The sequence below is a fragment of the Fonsecaea erecta genome (assembly GCF_001651985.1).
Source record: "Fonsecaea erecta strain CBS 125763 chromosome Unknown Scaff2, whole genome shotgun sequence".
Classification (NCBI taxonomy): Eukaryota; Fungi; Ascomycota; class Eurotiomycetes; order Chaetothyriales; family Herpotrichiellaceae; genus Fonsecaea; species Fonsecaea erecta.
The window spans coordinates 4,158,570-4,179,874 of record NW_017387245.1 but is presented as its reverse complement, the minus strand read 5'-3'; the positions used below and the strand labels follow the sequence as shown (position 1 = coordinate 4,179,874).

General features: G+C 53.2%; 7 protein-coding genes across 7 annotated transcripts; 3 read left to right on the top strand and 4 right to left on the bottom strand.

Annotated features, from left to right (window-relative positions):
- Positions 1–722: 722 nt before the first annotated feature.
- AYL99_03250 (hypothetical protein) lies at positions 723–1,798 on the bottom strand (the record flags this gene model as incomplete). Its single annotated transcript, XM_018834766.1, has 3 exons — positions 723–1,287; positions 1,351–1,625; positions 1,682–1,798. 3 exons carry the CDS (start codon positions 1,796–1,798, stop codon positions 723–725), a joined length of 957 nt encoding a protein of 318 aa, XP_018697390.1.
- Positions 1,799–4,986: 3,188 nt separating this feature from the next.
- On the bottom strand, positions 4,987–5,962 carry AYL99_03249 (hypothetical protein; the record flags this gene model as incomplete). The annotated part of the gene is made up of 2 exons (XM_018834765.1): positions 4,987–5,312; positions 5,422–5,962. The coding sequence occupies 2 exons, from the start codon at positions 5,960–5,962 to the stop codon at positions 4,987–4,989; spliced, it is 867 nt and encodes a 288-aa protein (XP_018697389.1).
- Positions 5,963–6,801: 839 nt separating this feature from the next.
- AYL99_03248 (hypothetical protein) lies at positions 6,802–7,509 on the top strand (the record flags this gene model as incomplete). Its single annotated transcript, XM_018834764.1, has 1 exon — positions 6,802–7,509. The coding sequence occupies one exon, from the start codon at positions 6,802–6,804 to the stop codon at positions 7,507–7,509; it is 708 nt and encodes a 235-aa protein (XP_018697388.1).
- Positions 7,510–8,056: 547 nt separating this feature from the next.
- Positions 8,057–11,584, top strand: AYL99_03247 (hypothetical protein; the record flags this gene model as incomplete). Its single annotated transcript, XM_018834763.1, has 2 exons — positions 8,057–8,072; positions 8,358–11,584. The coding sequence occupies 2 exons, from the start codon at positions 8,057–8,059 to the stop codon at positions 11,582–11,584; spliced, it is 3,243 nt and encodes a 1,080-aa protein (XP_018697387.1).
- A 952-nt stretch (positions 11,585–12,536) lies between these two features.
- Positions 12,537–15,741, top strand: AYL99_03246 (hypothetical protein; the record flags this gene model as incomplete). Its single annotated transcript, XM_018834762.1, has 2 exons — positions 12,537–12,921; positions 12,974–15,741. The coding sequence occupies 2 exons, from the start codon at positions 12,537–12,539 to the stop codon at positions 15,739–15,741; spliced, it is 3,153 nt and encodes a 1,050-aa protein (XP_018697386.1).
- Positions 15,742–16,243: 502 nt separating this feature from the next.
- Positions 16,244–18,626, bottom strand: AYL99_03245 (hypothetical protein; the record flags this gene model as incomplete). The annotated part of the gene is made up of 2 exons (XM_018834761.1): positions 16,244–17,906; positions 17,968–18,626. The coding sequence occupies 2 exons, from the start codon at positions 18,624–18,626 to the stop codon at positions 16,244–16,246; spliced, it is 2,322 nt and encodes a 773-aa protein (XP_018697385.1).
- Positions 18,627–19,998: 1,372 nt separating this feature from the next.
- On the bottom strand, positions 19,999–20,930 carry AYL99_03244 (ATP synthase F1, delta subunit; the record flags this gene model as incomplete). The annotated part of the gene is made up of 3 exons (XM_018834760.1): positions 19,999–20,202; positions 20,309–20,626; positions 20,778–20,930. The coding sequence occupies 3 exons, from the start codon at positions 20,928–20,930 to the stop codon at positions 19,999–20,001; spliced, it is 675 nt and encodes a 224-aa protein (XP_018697384.1).
- Positions 20,931–21,305: the final 375 nt, after the last annotated feature.

Here is a 21,305-nt window from a genome sequence, read left to right as displayed (position 1 = left end):
CCTGAAGAACTTAGGAGGGTGCAAATCGTCGTCCAATGGGCGGTGATTGACGACTCGCATGCAACCCAGATGGGGCATCTTTAGCCACATGGGGCATCGTTTTGATGAGAACCAAGGGTTGGAGGCTCGCACATCTCCTCAGGTAATCAGATCCACCAGATCAGGCTCGTATCTGCCAAAGATCGTCATGGGTCTCTCGGAAAGAAGCAGCCTTTGCAGCAGGTACGCGGCAGGGTCCCAAGCCTATGTATACTTGTGTCACTCGTGGCGCCCACGTTGGGTGAAATGGGGTGAAAGGGTTCAGCTGACATAATGTCGCCAAGGCCCAAGGCCCATTTGTCAGAAAGACTTTGATCCACTTAAGTAAAAGGCTGAAGAGCGTTGCATGTAAATCTCCCCCCCTCCCCTTGCAGAACTGCATGCCCAGATAGCTGCGGCGATTCGGGGCATTACTTTGTGATAAAGGATCCTCACCACCCAAGAAAGTCGACACGTACACCTTCGGGTAGTATGTATGTCATTCCGTTATAGCTGGAGTGTTGAACATTTTGCACAAGTGACGCTGACAGAATCCCTCCAAATGCTTTGCAATTCGCTTGAGAGCTTAGTAAACCAAAACTCCAGGGCGCCAACGCTTGATCATAGCAAGTTTGAACATAGAAGGTCGACGGATAGGACAGAGGTGAGGCACCAGTTGCGGTGCGAAAGACGAGAGGAAAGCCTCATATCAGCTCGTCCCGCCCTCCGGCAACGGCGCTCTCGGCAATCGCTCGCCGGACATCACTCTCGAGGAAGATTGGCCCTTGGCCGTCACACCTTGCCATTTTTTTTAAACGCTCACAAACGTCGCCGACGTCCACCAGGCCCTTGCGGAAGAGCTCATGAGCTTGGATGTAGTCCCAAGTAGCGCCAGCCCCAAGCAGCGGCTCGCCAGTATCGTTGTCCAATGTGATGGTCCTTAGCGTGCCAAAGTGGGCATATTTGGAACCGATGTCGAAGGAGGAACCACTGCTGCTAGCCGGCGAGCGGTCTTTCGGGTGTCGATCGGTGGGCACAAACCCCAGCGGGCCGACCAACTCATCTGGCTCTTCCATAAATGGTGTCGGACCATTCGATGCCGCACCAGATGTGGCACGAAGAATCTCGTTCTCGGTTGCAATTTTTGCGAGCTCGCGCCGGAGCCGCTCGTTTTCGCCGTTCAGGGTCACAGACTGGTGTTGCAGGCTTGTCAGCTTGGCCTCGAGATCCTTCACGTGCTTCTCCTTTCGCTCGCGAAACGCTCTCTGACTGATGGTCACTGGTTAGAATTCATCTTACTCCCTCAGAGATCTACTAGTCAGTGGGTCTTACGCAGCTCTGTTTTGTGCCTTCCTTCGACTCTGCTGAGGTGTCAAGGTATCCTTCTCTTCGCTGCTACTTCTTGCGGCGGCTGGTTCGTCGGGCGTCATGTCTATCGCCGACGTAGTAAGACTGGTCATGTCGACTTCCGGCATAGATACCATCGAGTCATGGCGACCTTGGATCGGGGGAGATTGGGTGGATGATTGATGCGGCTGCGCGAGGAAAGTGGCAGGGTCATAGTGGAAGCTCTGCTGAAACGCCGCGAAGGCAGCGTCATATTGATCCTACAGCAACGGTTAGCAACCTTCTTGACAAGTCTCGTGGGCTGGGAGCAGCTAACGGTCGAAGGAGCGGTCCTGAACTCGTCCAGATGACCCGTTTGAGTTGTGGAAGGCGTATGAGGCAAGCCAAAGAACTGATATGGTTGCGGGGCTGAGGTGAAGTATGAGAAGTCCATGGTTCGACTAATTCGAGGCTGGGAACGTAGAATTGAAGTTGGGAAAACGTCGAGTCTGCGTCCTGTGGCGTCCCTGCAGATACCTTCCTTCTCTTGTATCTTAAAGGCAGTTGAACCAGATCTCCCCGCTGACAGCCGTGGCGGCGAGACTCAGTTATCGCTTTATGAAAGAGGGCTAGATCGAGGCAAAGGCCGACCACCTGCACATGCGTAGAGTCGCAATAATGGAGATGGCCGCGAGACGGGTGGAGGAAACAGCAGAGTGGCAATGGTACGCAGGCGTTTCACGGGAAGGACCAGAGGCGCAGTTGGGAGTATTCAACGAATTGTCGACGGAAGATGCATCGTGCGAGTTCAGGGGTATCGAGGACAGGCGCGAAGTCAAGACTGACAACCTTTCTAATCGGCGGGGTGGGCAGCAGCTGAACAGAGCTCCTTGTAGCTCTCCTCTGCTCTCTGCAGGAAACGGAGCAGGTGTGAGGCGACTGTCAGGGGACGATATGGAGAGTATTAGGATTCCAAGGGATTGGGGGAATGGGGAGAAAGGGGACCGTTGTGAGACTGACGACGAGATGGAAGGATTTGAGGGCGATCGCGCAAGGGAATCTGCAGGGCAAGTCTCTTGACTCTTGGGAGGAACATCTGTGGCATCCGGATTGGCCTTGTTGCACAGTGGGAGATGCCCGTGGCCGGGCGTGGAGGGGCACCGGGCCCGCCTAGTGGCCTAGCTGACTTAGTTAAAGGCCCTGTCCATGGCGCCAGCACGGTTTGGGTACTCGGTATACTGTGCTGGTAGAGGGGGTGCATGGTTTGGGCGGCCACCCCTTTTGGCTGAACCCGGGCCAATAGGTGCTTATCGGCGGGCGGCGACCGGTGGCAGCTCGTACCTAGTACCTAGTAGTACTTGTTGGACTGCGTACTCACCTACCTAACTACCTACCTACCTACAACTTTCCCATTCACCAAGTCATTATTTGGGCACACGCAGCCGTCCATTCTTTTCGACTCAAGAGCTAGGGCACCGGGCAGGGCAGGACGGCTCGGGGACTAGAACCGGGCATGGGATCTGCTAGAGGCCGAGGTGATCGGGGAGATGGACTTTCACGACCTCTAGGATTGCGACAGTTTGGAGAAGCCAGATGCCAAATGGGCGAGATGGGCCTGTACTGTACAGGGCTCCCTCATGGGGTGCTCATGGGTGCACTTGGTACACCACAGGCATGACTAAGGCAGCAATTAGCCACGCCTCACAGAATCCAGGGCCACCCGAGCGACCAGTGAGAAGAACCCCAAAGCAACGAGGGGAGGAAACTAATTCCCGGGCGAATACTACAAAACATGTCGAGGGGCCACCCGTGCTCGGTTGGCCTTCTCTGTGTCCTACGACCTGACCAGCAGCCCACCGTCCACCATACGCCACCCCTGCACCTAACGCCAACGGCTGCCGCCCAACCAAAGATAATCGAATGCAGAGACCAGGGGGATTGCAGACTGACTCAGCAAGAGTCTACGGCCGACAGATGGCGTGCCCTGCGACCCTGCACCCTGCTTGAAAGTCCTAGAAAATTGCCAGCCACCCACGGCGCGACGAAGCCTAACGATGGCTGTCTCCAGGACGAGACAATCGCTACTTGGTACTTCCGGAGGACAGAGAGACCCCCTACGGAGATTTCTTCAAACGAGGGACGAGGTCTCGAGTGCTCGTATGCTCTGATCCCGCCGTCGCGACTCCAGCCGGGCCGTCTACGAGAGGGACAGTGGTCGGTGAAGGGATCGTATTCATGGCGGTCCAGTCCTGCCGCACAGAGGCGACACTCTGCTACTAACTACTTGACTTGAAACGGATGCAGATCGTGATCCAAAGTCCCACTCCCCCTTTGAGGGTTCTTGTTACAGAACTGACTGATATAACCGTAGCCTTCAGGATCCTTCCAGCCAACGGCAGTTGAAATGTGCCCGTAAGCACTGCTCTTTTTCCCAGTCTCCTTCCCGGGTCTATTAAAGCCGAGACAGAGGAAGCTCAGGGGCCACTTCTTCAGCTTCCTGACGACGTGGGCGACAGTCAGATAGTGGTCGAGGATCATCGTGTTACTTGGCCCTTGCAAGCGAGAGGACCAAAAGCTGGGGGCGAAACAACGTGGAAAGCGGGACGGCCAGTCGCTGAAGTAAGCTTTCTTCTCACAGACGGTCACCTGGGTAGGCAGGACACATCTGGTGGCCGCTGTTCTGTCGAGATATCGTTAATTTTTTCCTTTTTCTCTGTTTTCTTCTTCTTGTTTCTCAGTGGCAAACGCAAGGCAGGTCATCGTTGGATAATATCTATCCCGAGTCCCTCGCGACACTTTTGTGCGGCTCCAGACGCACTGGTGACAAAGCACGGGCAAACTGGAGATGACAGTGCTCCGAGCATGGCCGAACGTCCCCAGAACTCCGAACAACAATATAAGTCTCTGCCCCCGCTCAACATTCCGACGGGCCTGCAATTTTGCGAAGGAGTATTGCCCGGAGGACCAACCCTATTTCTGCCGCTGGACAATTCCATCCAGTTATTACAACCAGAAATGCTTAGGCAGGAATAAGCCCCGGATCGCTGTCTGATGACAAGAGATGGTGTGCTCTAGTTGGAAGATCATCCGTTCATCGAATGAAGGCTCTGTTCCCAATCAATCAGCACTTGCCATCTCGCTTCGATAGACGAAGCGAAACTCGGGCCCGAGATACGGCGTCCAATTTCTCTTCTTTTGGACGTTGGGGATAACTCGAGACCTGACCGTGGAGGAGCAGCGCTCTTAGCATTATTGTATCCCTAGAGCTTCTTGACCGTTGGTGCCGCTTCTTCTTGCCGCAAGGGGAAAGAAAAAAAAGAACAGAGTGGTACATCTATCTTGGGAGGCATATCTGCTGGGGACCTGCAGCTCAGTGCAACAACGACGCCGTTGACATCATTTGAGGCTGCGGGGTCAGCTCTACCTGCTGCTTCTGCGTTGGCCGGGCTGCTGGAGAGGATGTTGTGGGTAGTTTTGTTGGCTATTCTGGTATCACCTGACAGGAACAAGCTGAATAGACATGCAGCGTTCAAGCAGGTGGCACTCGGGACTTTGCTTGTAATGGTCAAAACCCGCCACAGCCCCAACGTGCTCCCCCTGGTTGAACAGCGCTTGGTCATGCCTACAGCTGCAGGCTAGACTTTAGTCTGTGTCGACCGGATCCCAGTCAGTCACCAAGTATTCGTCTAAACCGTCCATGGTCTGCATGTCGTCGCTGGATATGTCGAAATGACCAACATTGCCATTTGCCTTGATTCGATCTCGCGATACACTTTTAGGCAGTGGAATATAGCCGTGTTGGAGACTCCACCGGACCATCAGTTGGGCAGGGGTGCATTTGTATTTCTGGGACAGTGAGACAATGGTCGGGTGGCCCATGCGGAGGGCTCGTGCAAGAGGGGCGTAGGCTTCTATCAGAATTCCATATTTGCGACACGTTTCGACGATCTCTGTCCGCGTATTGAATGCTAAATCCATGAGTTCTGTCAGTGTGGTCACTCCCCATTGTGTTCAGCCAACATCCATCTCTTATCTACTGAGGGGTCACCGGCGATATGGGGGACAAGATCAACTCACGGTGAACTTCGATCTGATTTACACAGGGCATGATGCGCGGCTTCGCGGCGACCAGCTCGTCCAAATGCTTGGTTCCAAAATTACTGACCCCTCCCAGCTTGACCTCGCCGTCCTGGATAGCATCTTCGACAGCTCTCCAGCAAGAGAGCCGAGCGTTTTTCCCGCCGTAAGGGCTGTGAAGAAGGAACAAGTCAATGTAACCTAGGCCGCTTGTTTCGACGGATCTTCTGATGGAGCGACGAGCAGTGTCATAGCTAGTGTTTGTGGCCAATTTAGAGGTGAAGAAGATGTCCTCACGGGTCAGGCCTGTGGTATTAAGAGACTTGTCATCGAGGAAGGATAAGATGGCCTGACCGCAGGCTCGTTCATTGTGGTACATCTGAGCACTGTCGACCCCACGATAGCCGGCTTCGAGGGCCCATTTGACTGCCTCAAATGCCTCTCGTTCTGACATCAAGTAGACGCCCAACTGTATCTGAGGAATAGAGAGACCATTGGAAAGAGGGAGGCGGGTGGCTAGTGAAAAGGTGTTGGACGCCATTGACGGTGGTGGTGGTGGAAGCTGTCTTATCCACAACCGACCGCTGCCGACGAGGTGCCCGGTTGAGAATTAGGTGGGCGCCGTGGTGGTGGTGGTGGTGGTGGTGGTGGTGGTGTGTGTGTGTATATATGTTTTCCTTCTCTTTCTCTGGGTTCTGAAATTGGCAGGACACCAACTCGTGGCGGATTCTTTTGCCGGCCAGGAAATTATTTGAATCGCTTGGAGGATCATCAGGATGTGATTCGTCTCGCAGGTCGCGAGGTGGTTCGTGTGGGTGGGAGGCTCTCTCGTGTTAATGCCAATGCCAATCCGACCTTCCCCGGCCCAGCATCCAAGACACGACATCAAAACGCCCTCAATGCCCGTTATCTAGGTGCACGCCCACACCTTGCTCTGCTAAGAGCATCAATTTCACTCAACCTGGAGACCAACAAGCCCATTTTTATCACTGACCATTCTGATTGAATCTACTGTTTCTCTGTTGTAGCGAGAGAAATCCGTCGTTCAACCCCCCTCCTCCCCGGAGCACATTCCCGCGCCTCTTCAGCTGGTGCTTGGACATCTTCACCGCTCCCCGTTTCCGCATGTCAACAACCCTGTGGTCTCGGCACGTAGCATGGAGGCATAGTTCCGTCGAACGTGTCAACATTCTGGTTGTCTGATATATCGACGCTGCGTGTCTCATGATGCGCCCATTGGATACGTTTGAGCTTGAGCCTGATGCCACTTCATCCACGACTGATCGCGGGAGGGAGACTTGCATGCCTCTCTTTTCCTCTGCAAAGCGCCCTCGACTTTGACGGAGCATTTGGCACAATCCTTGTGGCTTGCTAGCCAAGATGGCGTTCTCGTCGTCTTCATCCGAAAGTAATTTCAGCGGCCCGAGATCTGTTCGTGATGCAGCGTTTACCGGCATCAGTAGCCCTTCGGAGGCCGGAAGTCAAGGCAGACGCGGGGGCGGAGGATTCCAGTTCGACATCATTACATGGTTTCCCAAATATCAGAGCTGTCAGCGCTATTTTATAGACCATGCTCAACACGAGCCACTTGTCCAGGCATTTGCATCCTTCATCAACATCCTGCTCCCATTTCAGCGTCAGCCACACCCAGTCTTCAGCACATCCGGATCTCGGAGTGGCAAAGCGAGGCTGGATAGAGATCCAGGGAGAGCGTCTGCTTCCGAGGCAGCAGCAGCCACCTCTGCCGTGTCCCTCGTCCCATACCTGCGGCGTCTTGTGGTCACTGGTATGGATGTGCCCCAAGTATTACACGGTTTTTTCGGTGACGACTGGCGAGCAGGGGTCGGGCCGCAACGAGAGCAAGAAAGGCGGAACTACCTCTTTGCCGCCAAAAGTGGCGGCTGGGCATCGGTCAAAAGAGACTATGATATGCTCCCCTTGGAGACGGTACCCTTCATGCGGCCACTGTATGACCCGACTGACGCTGAGATTGACGCTGCCGAGAGGACCTGGAGTGAATGGCTGGCTCTCGAAGATTGGATGGTGGGCTCGCGTGCACCAGATGGCGATACAAATGAAATCTCATAGGGAGAGAGGATACCACGACTTTACCACAGATGTGTTTACTGAGCTAGCCCAGTCAGCGTTTAGGAAGAGGGAGAAATACGGGATCGTCATTATCAGGAACCATGACATTTATCATAGCGTTGCTGTCTGTGTTTTTAGCATTTCCTTTACCGGATTTTGCCTCAGCCTCGCCAACCATAGTTTGTTTTTTTTAGCGCAAGGCTGCAGCCGTTTTGGTCCGAGCGCGTCTTGAATCTCAGAATCTCAGAACCTGATAAAACTCGATCCATCACTGCATCCCTTTCGTTATGTTTCTTTCACGCCGGTGTTTCTAATTGTTCTCGTCTCTTGCAGTCCAACCAATTTGTCGCCCCATTCTCAGTCTCGTTTGCCACTCACTTTCGTGAACATATTTTGTGATTGTGGCCACGACATGATTCGCCACCATCTTCACCTGATCCGATCTGCTGTCACTATTTTCATATAGAAGTGACACGCCTCCAAGAGGGAAACACATGAGATGGCGAGCAACGCTCATATGTTGTTGGACCCAAAGTCGATAAAGAAGATGGCTAAGACGTCAGGTAAGAATGAACGCATTGCTCTTGATATCCCCAAACCCCGCGACAAACCTTGACCAGCATCAAGTTGTCTGCCTGGGTTCGGATAGACCACATGATGGTGAACCCAGATCAATGCGTTCTGTATTGTTGTTTAGAAGGGGGGAGGGGGGCGGGTCGGCGGGGGAGGAAACAAAGGACGAGGCTCAAAAAGAAGACTATCAAGTTTGTCAAGCGCAAGCACTTAAAGAAGAGTTCAGCCCAAAGTTATCTGAAACTACTGACAAACTGACACTCCTTCGCATTCAGGGATTCATGGCAGTCGTACGGCTAAGGGCACTCATACCTCCCACGAAGGGTCGCAGACTCTACAGAAAGCAGGCTCTACAACATCACGCTCAGTGTCTCCTTTAAACCCATCCAACAACATCTCAAAGCTGCCCAACGCATTTCATCCTAGAGCTCTCCTCGACCCCGGTAAATCACATCAGACTTCAAAGTCAGCGACATCTGCTTCAACTTCGATGGACCCTTCGTCTCAAGGAGGAACTGGTCAGATGGGTGGTCCCAAAAAATCCATGCTCGAAAGCCTGTACGGCATCGAAGATCGCCTCAACAACCCACGGAAAAAGTTGAAACTGAGTGTTGAGGACCAGCACGAGCAAGCACCAAAGATGGGCACCTCCTCTCACCGTAATGGCAACGGAATTGTCGGTGCATATATGCGACCAGATCCTGAACAGGCGATTGAAATGACGAGAAGTCTGGTGGATCTCACAAACGACGAAGAGGATGTCGATGACGATGAGGTACAAATTGTTTCCTCTCGGTCTCTCGCTGATCAAGAAGTATGCTATGGCCACGTCGCAACAGCCGCACAAGCCTACCTCCTCCCTAAACCCAAGACATCCGCAAACGCCTTCCACCAAGAACGAGAGTGGCCCGTTATGAGGTGTACGCTCATCCGCATACCGTCGAAGGACACAGTAATTGACGTTCAGGATCCGTGGGAGACGGCATTTGCTAGAGTCCACCCCGACTTTGCTGTAGTGCTTGCAATGCTGATGGACAACATGAGAGGGTTTCGGACGCAGGCGAAACTAATCAATCGGCGCAAGAAACCAGACGAATGGCCGCATCAGCCCTGCTCCGAGCAGCTCAAGATGGTAGTGAACCTCTACGGCCGACGTGGAGATGCCAATAGAGTCGGCCAGCTTCTCGGCCAGAACAACTATTTCCTCCGCTCACCAATGGCGTCGGAGCCTGGTATACCGATTGTCAACCCGCACGCCCAGAACAAGCCACTATTCAACAATACTCGAATCTCGGGCCAAGCGAGAACTTTGGCGGACACGCGAACTCTCGAGGAAGCGACAGAGGCGGTCTCGAAGCTCTTTGATTCTTTTGCCAATGCGAGTGGTCCGCTGGTTGAAACCAGTCCGCCAGAGTCTATCATTACTACCGCTCTGCTCTCCCACCAGAAACAGGCTCTGACATTTCTGCTGCGGCACGAGCAGCCACGTACCTTTGGCAGCGATGAAGCAGACAATTCCTCACTCTGGCGGCGGAAACAACGCAGAAACGGGGATGTCGCTTACCACGAAGTTGTCACCGGCATCTCTGTCAAGGACGAGCCCGATCAAGTACTTGGTGGTCTTCTTGCAGATGTCATGGGTCTTGGAAAGACGCTGGAAGCTCTTTCACTTATTGCAAGCACGTTGGAAGAAGCCGAATCTTTTGCGAATGAGAAAGTAGTCCGCGACAATGAGGACATGCGGCACATCATATTATCAAACACAAAAGCGACACTGATAGTCTGTCCGACCAGCACTGTCAAAAACTGGGAGGACCAGATCGCACAGCACATCAAACCTGGAACTATGAATTACCACGTCTATCACGGCTCCAATCGCGAGAGGAATCCGTACAGGTTGCTAGGGTACGAAATGATCATCACGACGTACGGTGTAGTAGCGTCCGAGTTCTCCAAGACCACTCTAACACAGAGCCCATTGAGACAGCTGAAATGGTTCAGGGTAGTGCTCGACGAGGCGCATACGATTCGAGAACAAAAGGCTCTCCAGTCTCAAGCCTGCTACAGTCTGGAAGCCCAACGCCGCTGGTGCCTAACCGGGACACCGATTCAAAATCGATTAGACGACCTGGGATCTCTGACGAGGTTCCTCCGCATGTATCCATACGACACAGCAGGTCGATTTAATCAGTACATTCGAGGGCCAGCCCAAGCGGGCGATCCGGCTTTCTTGAAGGCGTTGCGTGTGTTTGTGGACTCGTTCACTCTCCGTCGTCTTCGAGATCGGATTGACCTCCCGGAGAGAAAAGACTATGTTGACAAATTGGTTTTTTCGGATGCAGAGAGAAGGCTGTACGACTTCTTCAAAAGCATTGCTCACGTCCAAATCGAAGAGCTCACTCGTGCCAGGGAGAAGAACAGTGGTGTTCAGCATCACGTGCTTCGTGGCATTATGACCTTACGGCTAATTTGCGCCCATGGTCGGGAGTTACTCAAGGAGAAAGATCTAACACTGCTGAAAGGGATTAGCGCTAATGATGCCATTGACGTCGACGAAGATGTCGCACTGCCGACCATTTCAAGAAAAGCGGCCTACGAATCGTTGAACTTGAGGACCGAAGCTGAGCTGGATGTGTGCCGAAACTGTGACCGGAGTATAACCAAGGATATTATAAGGACTGAAGTGGACGACGAGGAGCAGGCGCTGCGATGCTTCATCCTCCCATGCTTCGACCTAGTTTGCGCCGACTGTTTTAATCCAGCAAAAGCATCCTTCGACAGTGTACCGGACAAGGAAGCTGTCACCTGTCCGTTCTGTTCCGCCCAGATTGCTGCGCAATACGTCGGATTTAGTGGATCCACGGCACAGGAGATTCTCGTGGCGCCAGACGACACCATTGCCGAACAGGAAGAGGAGGAGTGCGTGCAGACATATTCTGGACCTCATACCAAGACGCAAGCGCTTTTGGCAGACATTGAGCAGATGAACCAAGACAGTCAAGCGTTTGAAGCCGCCGGAGAAGCTCCTCTGAAATGTGTTATCTTTTCCGAATTTACATCGCACCTGGATCTCATTGGGAGGGCTTTGACCGATCAAGGTCACTCATTTGTACGCATTGACGGCACGATGTCTCTTAGCAACCGCAAGAAGTCGATGGATGCCCTCGCATCGGACAACAACATCAGAATCCTCTTGGCATCGATCAAAGCTGCCGGCCAGGGACTAAATTTGACGACGGCATCGCGCGCGTTCATCATGGAGCCGATGTGGAACCCAGCAGCCGAAGCGCAAGCAGTGGATCGAATCTATCGTATCGGACAGAAGCGGCCCGTTCTCGTCAAACGATACCAAATGGAAGACAGCATCGAGGGCAAGATCGTGGAATTGCAGAGACGAAAACAACAATTGGCTGACGTGTCGGTGAATCAAAATTACAAACAGCTGAGCAAGCAGGAGGTGCGAGAGCAGCATATGAAGGAGATTTTGGCGCTGTTCAAATGATGACGGGTCTCCTCGCAGCACTGAGTCTTGGGGCGAGTTGGAAGTACACCGCAGTTGCCTCCAGACACTGTATCACAACATGGCTGATGGAGTTGCCATGCAGGCGGAAAAGGAGATTTTGACAATACCACAAGGCGTCGATATTGATTCGCATAGGCGTTAGACACTGGAAACATCACATGGCTGGTCCAAGGCCCCAGTGAGCGGTTATGAAGCATGCAAGAGATGTACCCAGGCAGCATTTTGCAGCAGAGAGGCATGAACTCGATGACAGTTTTTTTTTTCTTTCTCTCTTCTGCAGACAGTGTTCGCTAGCATGTGGCTTGCAGGAATGGAAGTAGTGCGAGAGGTACTGTATGCTCGGTACCTGGTAGTTAGCGCTGAGGCCAGACCCGGTGGTTAACCAAACTACGCATGAGAGACCCCAAATTACGTCGATAGGTACCTCGATAGCTACGGGTCGTGGAGCGGTAGGCGAGGTTCCGGGTGTATGGCAAGGTGGAAAACCTGTTGCGCCCCAGCCATTCCAGTGGCAGACGCCCCCGTGGGATCGGATACCGAGCCTATCACTGCCCCTGGAGCCACCGTTCAATGGGCCTGACGCCACTGACGATTGCCCATGACCAGGTTCCTGCCCAGATTCTAGCCCCCGAGCCACCTAACCACGATTAGGCAGTGGGTATTAATGGTGAATGGGAGTGGGATGCAAACAACAGCCACCGACACCGCCGGCTGCCAATTCCCATTAAGAATTCGATTTCGCCGATCGTCATTGCGGCTAAGGACACCACGCTGGTGCGACTGGGGAAATTTTCTGTTCCCCTACCTCTCGCTCTTCATTTATTTACCTGCTTCTCTGTCGTTGCAAGAAGCTGCAGCTCTCCCTTCTCGCCACATTTCCCTCTCCGTTGCAGGTGCTGATCTGCGTGAACAGCAACCCTCCGATCACAAGATGGTTGTTGTAGACCACCATGAGTATCTCTGCGAGGAAGAGAAACGGCTGAAAGAGGACCGTGAGCGCACGAAATACTGGAAGAAATGGGGCCCTTACGTGGCTGAACGTCAATGGGCAACTGTGCGCGAGGACTACTCGGACAATGGTGACGCCTGGAGTCATTTCTCTCACGACCAGGCCAGGTCGAGAGCCTACCGCTGGGGTGAAGATGGTATTGCGGGTGTGTCCGACACTCATGGGCTCCAGAACGTTGCCTTCGCGTTTTGGAACGAGAAGGACGACTTTCTGAAGGAGAGGCTCTTTGGCCTCAGCAATCCCCAGGGCAACCACGGTGAAAGTATCAAGGAGGCACACTTCCATCTGGATAACGTTCCCACGCATTGTGAGTCGGACTGGCCGTAAATTCGAGCAACAATAAGCTGACTTCTTCTCAGCATACATGAAATACCTCTACAAGCTCCCTCAGAGGCGGTTTCCCTACGAGGAGTTGATCAAGGAAAATGCGAAACGTGGGAAGCTTGAGCGCGAGTTCAACATCATCGACTCGGACGCTTTCAAGGATAATCGCTACTTCGACATCTTTATTGAAACTGCAAAAGAGACGGACGATCCAGAAGAGTTGCTTTTTCGAGTGACCGCATACAACCGTGGCCCGGAACCAGCTCCGTTACATATCATCCCTCATATGTGGTTCAGGAACACTTGGTCTTGGGGCCGCGAGCCTGAAAAGCTCAAACCCAATATTCGCATGGTGGGACCGATGACCGCACAGTCCAAACATCACAAGCTGGGTCATCGCTTCTTCCAGCTGTCTCCGTCACCGGGCTGCGGTCCAAATGCTGATGATGTTCATCCACAACTCATGTTCACGGAGAATGACACCAATCTTCAAAAGCTCTACGGTGTTAAGAACAAGCAACCCTATGTTAAGGATGCTTTCCACCGGTGGATCGTCGATGAAGAGAAGGGAGCCATCAATCCTCGCTGCTCGGGCACGAAATGTGCTGCTTGGTATGACTTCGGCCAAGGCGACGGAGTCCCTCCTGGGGAGTGCGCTGTTGTCAGATTCCGCCTGTCGCGCAAATACGACGGCTACCTTAACGAGGAGCTTCTGGACGACATTATGGAGCAACGGCGGCAAGAGGCCGACGAGTTCTACTACAGAATCAGCCCCCTTCCCATGGCCGAAGATCTGAGGAACATCCAGCGCCAGGCCCTTGCCGGCATGCTCTGGTGCAAACAGCACTATTACTTCATCTGGGATCAGTGGGCGAACGGCGACCCTAACATGCCACCTCCCCCGGAGAACCGCAAGAACATCCGGAATCAGCATTGGAAGCACATGTACCTCGACGACATCCTGTCGATGCCCGATTCCTGGGAGTATCCATTCTTTGCAGCTTGGGACTCAGCTTTTCATTGTATCCCACTTGCGATGGTCGACCCAGAATTTGCCAAGAAGCAGCTCGATCTATTCACCCGCGAATGGTACATGCACCCCAACGGGCAGCTTCCGGCCTACGAGTGGAACTTTGGCGACGTCAACCCTCCTGTGCATGCATGGTCCGTTTTTCGGACCTTCAAAATTGAACGGAAAATGTATGGGCGACAGGATCTAGATTTCCTCGAACGCGTTTTCCAGAAATTGCTGCTCAACTTTACATGGTGGGTCAATCGTAAGGATTATGAAGGCAAAAATGTGTTTGAAGGTGGATTTCTGGGCCTTGACAACATTGGCCTGTTCAACCGTTCCGAGCCTCTACCTACCGGCGGAGTCCTGGAGCAAGCCGACAGCACAGGGTGGATGGCATTCTACTGCCTCTGCATGTTGAACATTGCCCTGGAACTCGCCAAGCATAGACGAACATACGAGGACATTGCGTCGAAGTTCTTCGAGCACTTTCTTTTGATCTCCGACGCCATGACATTCCGTGCGGGAGGTGAAGAAAACAGCTTGTGGAATGAGGAGGACGGATTCTACTACGACGCCATCTCGTGGGGCGGACCGTGGACCCAGCAAATGCGTGTACGGTCTCTCGTCGGCCTCATCCCGCTCTACGCGGTCCTGACCTTGGAGCCGGAGCTGATCAACAGATTTCCCAACTTCAAACGGCGAATGGATTGGTTCATTGAAAATCGACACGACGTTGCAGAACGTAACATTGCTTCCATGCGCAAAAGAGGCAAGGACGAACGTCTCCTTTTGTCTCTAGTCAGCAAGGAGCGGCTCGAGAAGATCTTGAAGCGAATGCTCGACGAGACGGAGTTCCTGTCTGAGCACGGAATCCGCAGCTTGTCCAAGTACCACGAAGAGCATCCCGTTAGCATGGATGTCAACGGCCAACAGTTCAAGGTTAGCTACGTGCCCGGTGACTCTGACTCTGGTCTCTTCGGCGGCAACTCGAACTGGCGCGGCCCCATCTGGATTGCCGTGAACTTCTTGCTGGTCGAATCACTCCTGCGGTACTACATGTTCTATGGAACCTCCCTCCAGATCGAGTGTCCCACAGGCTCAGGCGAATATATGCACCTCGGACACGTTGCCGAGGAGATCCAACATCGACTTCAGCATCTCATGGTGCGGGACACTGAAGGCCGTCGCGCCGTCAATGCAGGAAATGATACCCTCGACTTCGACCCGCACTGGAAAGACTATCTCTGGTTCTTTGAATTCTTCGATGGTGACACTGGACGCGGTCTGGGTGCAAGCCATCAATGCGGGTGGACGGGTTTAATGGCGAAAATGATCCACGACACAGGTATCAACTGTCGCTTACCGCAGACGCCCCGTACACCGTCCACTGCCGCCGCACACTATTTCGACGACATTCTTTCCAGAGGACTTAGCAGGAAAGGTACCTTTGTTGGCACACCCAATCCGATGCGGCGTTCCTCGACTTCACGCTCGATCGGCAACCGCAGCTCATTTGTCTCCATTACCAACGGCGACCACGCCAGTCGAGGCGCTGCGACCCCTGCCGTGATTCACGACGTGGATGCTCCCAACTCTTATTTCGAGGGGGCTGAAACTACTGCGACGGACTCCGACGCTTGGGGACAAGAGGACAAGCTGGAGAAAGAACGCAGAAAGAGCATTGCGGACAGTCACTACGACAAGTATGTCAGCGAGCAGTTGACCAAGATCAAGACGGATGAAAGCACCGCAGTGTACGAGGACGAGTTTGAGGCACAGTTGGATTAGATGAGTTTGAAACTCACGAGATTCTCGCTCAGACTTAGAGGGGACGCGAAAAGACTATGAGGAAGATGACAGGAGAGAGCGACTACGTGGCATTGTGCTGTGGACTATATATGTCTCCAGAGAATGAAGGTTTTTTTTACGTTAGAGCATAGATAGACGCAGAGCATTGATGTATAGGGCATGATCATGAGCGGGCATATAATAATACAGACCTTAATACATGAATACCCAAGCGCTGTTTCTTTCCTTTGGCTTGTAATGAAGATCCTATCGAGATGGATAGATTGAGGTTCGCATGAACATTCGCGTCAGGCTGGCTCTGGCCGGTGTGTTGGGCGTCTCAGACAATTACTTACTTCTTTGGCCACCTGCTCTATCCGTCCGTCCATCAATCATCCAACTCGTCTTCAGCACAGCTAGGGTGAAGCGGATGAAAGAAAACCTGGTCTACACAAGTTTTACGTATCCGTTGCGTTCGTTCGCATTCTCGTCTCATGTCACCTCATCTCATCGGCTGTCCACCCGATCTGTGGTACGTCGTATTCGTATCTGGGCTGTGGGTATAGTTCTCGTTATCTTGCGCGATGTCCATCCCTGCCATGACGGTGTCGGTGTCGTCGTGCTGTGGTGCCATTCCGTGCCGCAGCGCTGCTTCAGAGCCTCCTTCTGCCGTGAGCGGCCAGCTCGCATCGGCAGCATGGTTGAAGGGGTGGTGGACTTCGACTCCATGGACTGCTTGTGCGGTGGTGGGATTGTTGTTGTCGTCGCTCACACGGCTTTGCGCCGATACCTTCTCAAAGACACCATTGCCGGTGCCGGGCTCCACGAGGATGACTCGACTGTGGTCGTCGTCGTGCTGCTGGCCGCCGTTGTAGTACTCGGCAAAGACGCTTTCGATGCCGCCGCTCTTGCGTCCCTTGGAGCGAGTTGCCCGGCCTGCGCCATTGGGCTCTAGCAAGGCAGCGACCAATCCGGCAATGCTCAGCCGTGCTTGCACGTCCCGTGTCTTCCTGGGCTGACTTGCGATGGCCATGCCGGCGAGCATGATGCCCAGCAGTGCGTACAGCAGATTCAAGACGACCAACGTGAAGAAGGGGGCTTTCGGGAGCCGGGCGACGAGTCGACTTCGTCTCGTTTGCTCGGCGACGTTCCGTCTCCCGACCGTGATCCCGGCAATCATGCTCACCGCGGACTTGCTGAACTGCTGGGCAAAGTAATCTGCGAAAGCCTGAGACGTATTGACCTGCTGAGCCCCGCTGAAGAAGGCCGACTCGAGCGAGTTCTGAACGAGGGCGCGGCTCTCGAGCAGGGCCCAGCCCACATTGTTGGACAAGGACTCGTTCGCCATGGAGTAATTGCCCTCCCCAACGTTGCCGTCGATGGATGCGTACTCCAGCTCGTAGACCGCAGAGGTGCATTGGAAAATGAAGGCGTAATTGTATTGATCGTCGTCTTCCACGGCTTCGGGATCCTGAGAGAGCGCATCTGAAGTGGCGACCCGGCCGCCGGCAGCGAAGTAGAATGGATTGGGCGTCGCTAACTCCCCGTCTACAGTCCCGATGGGGTCCGCAAATCCGTGTTTTCGGAACATTTGTAGGAAGAAGCCGATGTTACTGCTGGTCCCGAACGAACTGCCGTTTCCAGCCTCGTAGGTGAAGCCGGTGTTGTTGTTGATGTCTCCATAGAGGCTGGGGCTGCAGTTGTAGGTCATCCCCAGTGTCATCTGGACTTCCCCGAGGGCACAACCGCCGTTGTATTGGCACCACTGGATCTGCTGAAGGTCGCAAGCTTTGCTGGCTGGGGAACATGTGGTACTCATGGCGTACGTGCGGGCCCTAAAGTCAAGACTGGAGTCACGTTGTGCCGACGTGAGAAAGGCGAAGTGCATGTTGTCTATTGTGGTGGTCAACACGCTGTTGGTCGTGGACAGATTCATGGAGGTGCGAGTTGCCTCTGAAACACTATCGAAGTGGATGGATCCCGGCAGTTGTAAGCCTCCTATACATTGGTTAAGGTCCCCAGGCGTCCATGTTTGGTTATAGCAGAGGGGTATGAGACCACGGCCGTAGCTGGCGGACGGCGTAGATGCGGGTGGTGAAAGGATGTCTAATTCCACCGTCGAGGTAGTGACATGGAGCCACGTATCGACCGCAACGATCGCGATGCTGCCCATAAAAATTAGCGCGTGTAGCTCTGGCCTGATAGACATATTGTTCTTGTCTCTACCTCAAAACAGTGGCTGCCAATAGACTCACGACAGTCATCCACAAGAGTTTGGTCTGCTTGTTTCGCCGCTTCCAGAAACAGTACTGTAGCCATGACCAGAGCGGTCCGATCCCTCCTCCAAGTAGACCTATGATCAACTTGAACTGATAGACCGTAGGAAGTGTGTCGACTTGTCCCAAGTTCGATCTCTTGATATAATCCTTTGCAAGAGGATAGGAGGTCAGAACCATAACAAACGCCGACGTGAGCGACGTGACAGTGCTGGTCCAAGACGAGACCGTGATCAGTCGTGTAGCACTGAAATCAACGTAGTATGCTGACTTGTTTCGTGCGGACGAAATGCCTAGCAAGTTCGCAGCATCCTCGGGGCTGTTGGATACCTCATAGCCATACACAAGGCCGATGAAGATGCCTGTCAACACAAGCATAGGAAGGCTGAGGCACATAAGAGCCCAAATTATGTCGGCGATTGCCCCTTCAAGTCTTTTTGGAGGCTCTCCAGATGCTGGTACCTTCTCAGAGTGCATGGGTGGATCATAACTCTCTCGCAATTCTCCAGCGCCTTCCTGGGTGCGAGTCTGATGTTCTCGAACATCTGCCGTCAAGTTATCGCCATCGTCGCTTTGTCGTAGCAGCGGCGCTGAGACCTGAGAAGCCATGTAACGAGATCCTCCCAACGACGGGGCTGCGGCTCTCTTGCCAGGAACTCAGACCTTGCACATGATAGAGTAAGACGCAGATGAGGCTCCTAATTGATGGTTCTCAACCGCTGGTTCGGCTGTGAACAGCAAGAGATGAAGAAATCCAGGTTGTTATGAGGGACGAGGACACCAGATGTAGGGTCTAGGTAGTGCCCATGCCGACAGTTAGGCTGAATCTGTAAGTAGATGTATAAAATGGCTAACCGCTGCGAGAAGGCTGTGTCCAGGCATCTTCGAAATCAAGGGTTATGCTTCACTCGGCCCTAGCAATGTTTCACTTACGCTCTGGTTGGTTTTCCGCCCCCAAGTACGGATGATCTGTTACACCCGCAAGGGAGTGTAGGTATCACACAAACCTCTGGCTCATCACTGGCGATCAGGCAGCCCATCCTCGAGGGGCCAAATCTGCTAGGCAGCCAACCAAAGTGCAGTGAAACCCGTCTGGCAAGCTTTTGGTTCTGCGGTGGTAAGTTTCGTGGGCTGGTATGTATTCTGCTTGGAAAGGCCCGGGACGCAGGTCATATTCGTTTCTCAAATCATCGAAGGCGATATGAACTTGAGCTCGGGATGCACCCGTTGATGGCGACATAGGGATGGCCAGCAGTCCATGCTTTGCCTAGCCAATGTTGCTCTATCTGGCATTCTCGAGGTTCGGATCCGCTCCCCAGTATCGATACATACCGTCTGAGGTGGGTGGACGAGATCCAGACCTGGGATCTGGCTGTTGCTAACTGTCTTCCATGGTCTTGCCAGCTTCTCGTGTTAAAGGGAGCTTGGATCTTGCTGAGGGTTCGCCTTGGCGGACATTGGATCTTTCTCGCCATAGACAGACACGGCATTGATCATGTTGAAGGGCTGAAATGGCTTTTCGGCGAATGGGGACTTCTTGGCCATTTGAATCCCAGTTCTCGACAACGAAGACGCCCGTGTCAAACACACCCTGCAGAGTCAGTGCTAGTGACGCTATACGAAGTCCTCCCGCATGTTTTGGCCAGGCTAGCTCGATGGTACCGTGGACCGTAAGAAACCGACTTGAGGACACTTAAAAAGGGTTCGAAGAGGTGAGCAACAAGCCGAGTCCTTGATCCCGACAGTAGGAAAAGCCGCCTTTGGCAGATCCTTGGATAAAGTAGAAGCTGGATGCTTTCAGTATGGCCAGGACGAAAGAACTGGATTGGTTATATACATGACCGGCCCTTCAGCATGTCTAGTGTCTCTGGTTCTCGCCTTCAAGAAGGTGTTATTGTGATCATCCCAGAGCGTGCCCGTCCACCAGTCAAGCCCTCGGCTTTGTCTCACATGCCACAAATCCCAATAACGAAGGATAATTTTACACAGTCTCCGTGAGCATCTTGTTCAACCGGGCAATCTTGCTTGACACACTGAGGTCAATGGTTCGCTCGCCGATCTCGACTACAAGACCGCCGAGGATATCTGGATTAACTTTCGTGACGACCTTCAGTTTCTTGCCCTGGCTGTATTCCGATTTCGCAAGGGCGGCTTCGAGGCGACGAAGGAGTTTATCGTCAAGTTTCTGTGGATCACCAGAATTAGTTCTTCTGCGCGCAACAGTGTTTCAGGGTCCAGATCTGAGGCTGGGTCGTGGGAAGCATGTTGCATAATGCGTTGGGTAGACATACAGAGGCGCTCGTTACGGTCAATTCTATCTCTCCTCTTGCTGCACTCATCAGAGTGCCAAATTTCTCGCAGACTCCCTCGAGCAAGCCCAGCCGGTTGTTCTCCGCGAGCGTTTGTAGGAAATTCTTGACGGTGTTGGCCTTGTCGGACCCCCCGGTGTGCTTTTCCAGTTCTGCAATGATCTGTGACTTGTCGGTATCAGAGAGCGTGGGAGCGGCGAGAATTTGGGGGAGTTTGGCATCGGTCTTGAAGATCTGTTCTAGACTGCTGAGAGCCTTGGCTGTGGGCTCCAAGGAGCCTTGTTTGGCAGCGGCCGTATACTGTTGAGCATGAACGTGTCAGCTTGAGATTCGCGCCCAGAGACGTCCCTGCATCCCTGATCTTTTGACAATGTATGGAAGCCGTGACGCTCCACAGCTGCGTCCAGATCCAAAATCCGCCTCTTGCAAGGAAACAGTCGACTGATCATACCAGGGCATTTGCGTAGGTTCCATCGAGTCCGAACAAAGGCACTGGAGGTTTCGTGTCAACGGCGGCCGGCGCAGCATAAGTTCGGACAGCTGTTCTGGGGACTGTGCGACGAGCAGCGGCGAAAGCTGGCCGCATCAGCTTGGAGGACATCATCTTGCCGGAGGGAAGTGGGATGCAAAGTGAGTTGAACTTGCAAAGGAAAAGACCGACGACCGAGAGCGGAGAGTCAAGACGAGCTCAGGACTTGTTGGAGCTTCAGATTGAACGATGAGGTTTGAAAAGCAAGCTCGTCCATCGCAGGATGGAACTAGTCCCGATGGGGAAACGCGGGACTGGGCAACATTATTTACTGTATAATAGATAGCTTTCGCTTTATTACATATAGTATAACCACGACTCTCCTTCCATTTCCATAGTGAGGAGATATCATGACGAGACGACGGATACCAATAGGGCAATTTCCATTCTGGCAGTCTATATCCCACATGTGACGACCGAAACTTCAACCTTGAACCACCTCGACGCACC